The 3239-nt window shown below is 40.0% G+C and overlaps 1 protein-coding gene across 1 annotated transcript in view; it reads right to left on the bottom strand.

Annotated features, from left to right (window-relative positions):
* Window positions 1-3239, bottom strand: part of vps13d (vacuolar protein sorting 13 homolog D) — a gene marked incomplete at both ends in the record, with an annotated part of 59997 nt that overhangs the window by 53780 nt on the left and 2978 nt on the right. The window contains 4 exon segments of the mRNA XM_035656102.1: window positions 284-385; window positions 1010-1178; window positions 1428-1528; window positions 2659-2829. Of these exon segments, the coding sequence (XP_035511995.1) occupies window positions 284-385; window positions 1010-1178; window positions 1428-1528; window positions 2659-2829 (543 nt within the window).

The following is a 3239-nucleotide window of genomic DNA, read 5'->3' as shown; positions in this document are numbered from 1 at the left end:
TGTCCTGAGATAACTTTTGTTATGAAATTGGCGCTATACAAATAAAATTGAATTGAATTGAATTGAATTGAAAAGACACCTTTAGTAAATCAGTGAAAGTTTGATGATTGATTGTGAGAGAACATCTTTATGTCACAAACTGTTAAAACCAAAGTGCAGTTAACAGGAGTTTGGCCCAAGGCAGAGGGGCTTTCTCTTCCCACCAAGGCCACAAAGACCATTGACATGTTGGAATGTTTATTTAAAACACCACTGAACACCAGTATGAATCATATAAGTTTACCTCTGCAATGTCTTCACGCTCTCGAAACCAGTCGTGGACAATTTCTTGGAGACTCTGCAGCTCCTCTATCGTCTGCTCCTCTTCCACTCGCTCCAGCTCACTCTAGGTGATAAAGACAAGACAGTTCAGTAATGCTACAAAAAGTTTTCATTATTCTTTTAGTAATTGTTTGAGGTACTGTTTCTTGTTTATTTCTAACCGTTTGATAAATGCATCACTGTAAATTTGTGCAAATGCAAACCTGTTTATGATTGGTAGACGGAAATTTAGCCAAATAATCACAAACTGACAACAGGGAAATCATATATTTGAAGTGAAAATGTTTTTTTGTATCTACAAAGGGAGGAAAAAGATCAACCGAACCATTCAAATATTTACAAGCTATAGGAGGAACACAAATCTGGAGAGAAAGAATGAGAGAGAAGCATAAATGTGCCCCATATGCCACACCCACTGACTGCCTGTGCTTGGCCCAAGAGTAGAAGGAGAGACCCCCTCAATTTATTAAAAATAAAGTTGCTAAGAGGGTCTGAAAAAGTCACCAAGTCACCTTAACATTTTCATTTCATTTGAAAAACAATTAATTTGATATGAATGAATGATATGCTATATATTGCTTTGTGTCCCAGGTGCTATTTGTATTGACCCCAGGACAATGGAACATCCTTGATTTCGAGTGCTAAAAGTGAGGTTTTCAATAAACGGGATATTGATTCTGCGTAGTACCTCTTCCTGAGGACTCAGTGTGACTCCTTTGAGCCTTCTGAAGTAGAGGCTGGTGTAGGTCTGGGCGTCTCGTGCCCGCTGCAGGGCAAAGTCCCAGCTGCCTCGCCGCCGTTGCTCCCTGATTTCACTCAGGTTGGCCAAGATGGCATACATCCACCACTGCCGGCAGCTACAGGGAAAAACACTGTAAGTCTGATTCAAGTATTCAAAGATTTATTACACAAACAATATGTGTATTGAATGCAATGTGGCATTCTCTTAGGAGTGCGCTAAAAGACTGGTGTGAAAAATAAAATTGTTGGATAATGCAGTTTTACTGTTTAAGTCTGAATCAGTTTTTTGTGTCCAAAGAACTTTGCAAATGTCAGACAGTCAACTGACTGCTCAGACTACAACAAACTTTTAAGTGTGAACTAACTTCTTAGAAATGGGGACTTTGGGCCTCCACTTTCGGTAAAGCATCTCTCTTTCCCGGCGGTCCAGCTCTTTAAGGAACGCCATGATCTGCTGGTACTGGACCTAAGTGACAATAAACACACACAGTCACCACTCTGCACGCTCTGGTTAGGTCTCATCAGTTCCACATTGTCCTGTCTATTCTGGCTTGGTTGGTTTCATGTTTCCTTATATTGCCTGTTATGTATTTCTTCATGTCCAGCACACACAGAAATAAAGGCTGGTAAAACATATTGTGGAGCAAAAGACTAGCTAACTAGATAGCTAATCTACATAAATCCTTAGCTAGGTAGTTAGATATGAAAGCTAATGTTAGCAAAGCACTAGCTTACATTAATCTTTAGTTAACCCTATCCCTACCCCTGCCCCAAACCCTTAGTTAGTTTGCTAACATTTTCTAGCTTAAGATGCGATGTATGTCACTTTTATCTTTTCACCATCTCAGATGTGGTTGTCTTTTCAACATAGATTAGCCTAGCACACAGCATTTCTAGGTACAGGAAAGGAGAAAGCTGTCTGAGGTTCTGACCGAGGCTTGCTCAACTGTTATTGGTGTACAGGGCAAAACGTGGCAGGACTTAGGAAGGGTCAATCAGTGTAAAGCTTTAGTTTTGCTTTGAATATGGCTGCTGCAAATAACCCATAACCGAGTATGTGAATAAAGATTCTAAACAACAGTGTTGGGAATGAATGTAACAAAGAGAAAGCCATTAATATGGGTTTTCATATTATGACATCCTCACCCTAGAAAAATAAAAAAAATTCTCGAACAAAATCCTCAATTTGAATAATAATAATATCAGATTGAATGGGTTAGTCTTTTTTGTTAAGTAAAGACAACATGAGTAAGATTTGTCAGTTGCTGTTTGTAAATTTGATTTAAAGGTCTAGTTCGAGGGACACAGACGCTGGTTGAGCCAGGTAGAGAGTAACTGAAGTGAGGGAGCACTGTTAGCTGTTAGTGAGAACAAAGCACAAATCAAAGAAATAAAAAGTTATTTTCTGATTGTTTCACAGTGGTTACGTTCTAAAGCACAAATAAACTTGACTACACCTCAGCACAACCCTGCAGGAAGGAGTGACATTGCCAGATTTTGCGTGAATTGCCAAAGCCACACGTGAGAATTTCAGAGTGGTGTCTTGAAACCCTCAAAGATATTTCCTGTTCATTCAACTACCACTGACATGCAGACCTGTGACAGACGTAAGGACATGGGCTCCAGCTGAACTTGGCCTTCAATCCGTGGGGTGTTTCGGGACCTCAGAGGCTCCTTGGAGGCGTTTCTTCTGAGCAACACAGAGGCACACACTGGCTCAAAGATGTACTGATGCTCCCGACTCTGCATACACTGGGTCATCGCATCCTGTACGAAACAATCAGACTACTCATATGTGGTCTGGTGGAAAGTGACAGCTGTTATTGGTTAAACAAAAAGTCTATCTCTGTAGACTACTTTTGTCCCCAAGGATTAACGTTAGCTTACGTTGCGGCCATTGCAGCCCTTTTCACAAATATTTTGTCATCTAACTTGGTGACCAAACCAGTGTCGGTGATTGTTGGAAAGACTAACAAAGACAGCTTTGGTGAGTTTTATTTCTGTCCTATTGTTTTGGTCTGAGATGCTGGTGCTCTAGTGTGACAAGGACATTTAGGATAAATAACCTTTAAATTAAACCTTGTCTAACAGAAAAGTGAAATGCAAAACTGTTGTGTGCAATTCACTACTAAGCCCCAATACTCCGGGAAATTCAATTCAATTAAATTTCAATTCAA

This window comes from Morone saxatilis, unplaced genomic scaffold, assembly GCF_004916995.1.
Source record: "Morone saxatilis isolate NCDOM2014 unplaced genomic scaffold, NCSU_SB_2.0 Contig15, whole genome shotgun sequence".
Taxonomy (NCBI): domain Eukaryota; kingdom Metazoa; phylum Chordata; class Actinopteri; family Moronidae; genus Morone; species Morone saxatilis.
Note: the sequence above shows the minus strand (reverse complement) of the source record. Positions and strands in the feature narration are given on the sequence as shown.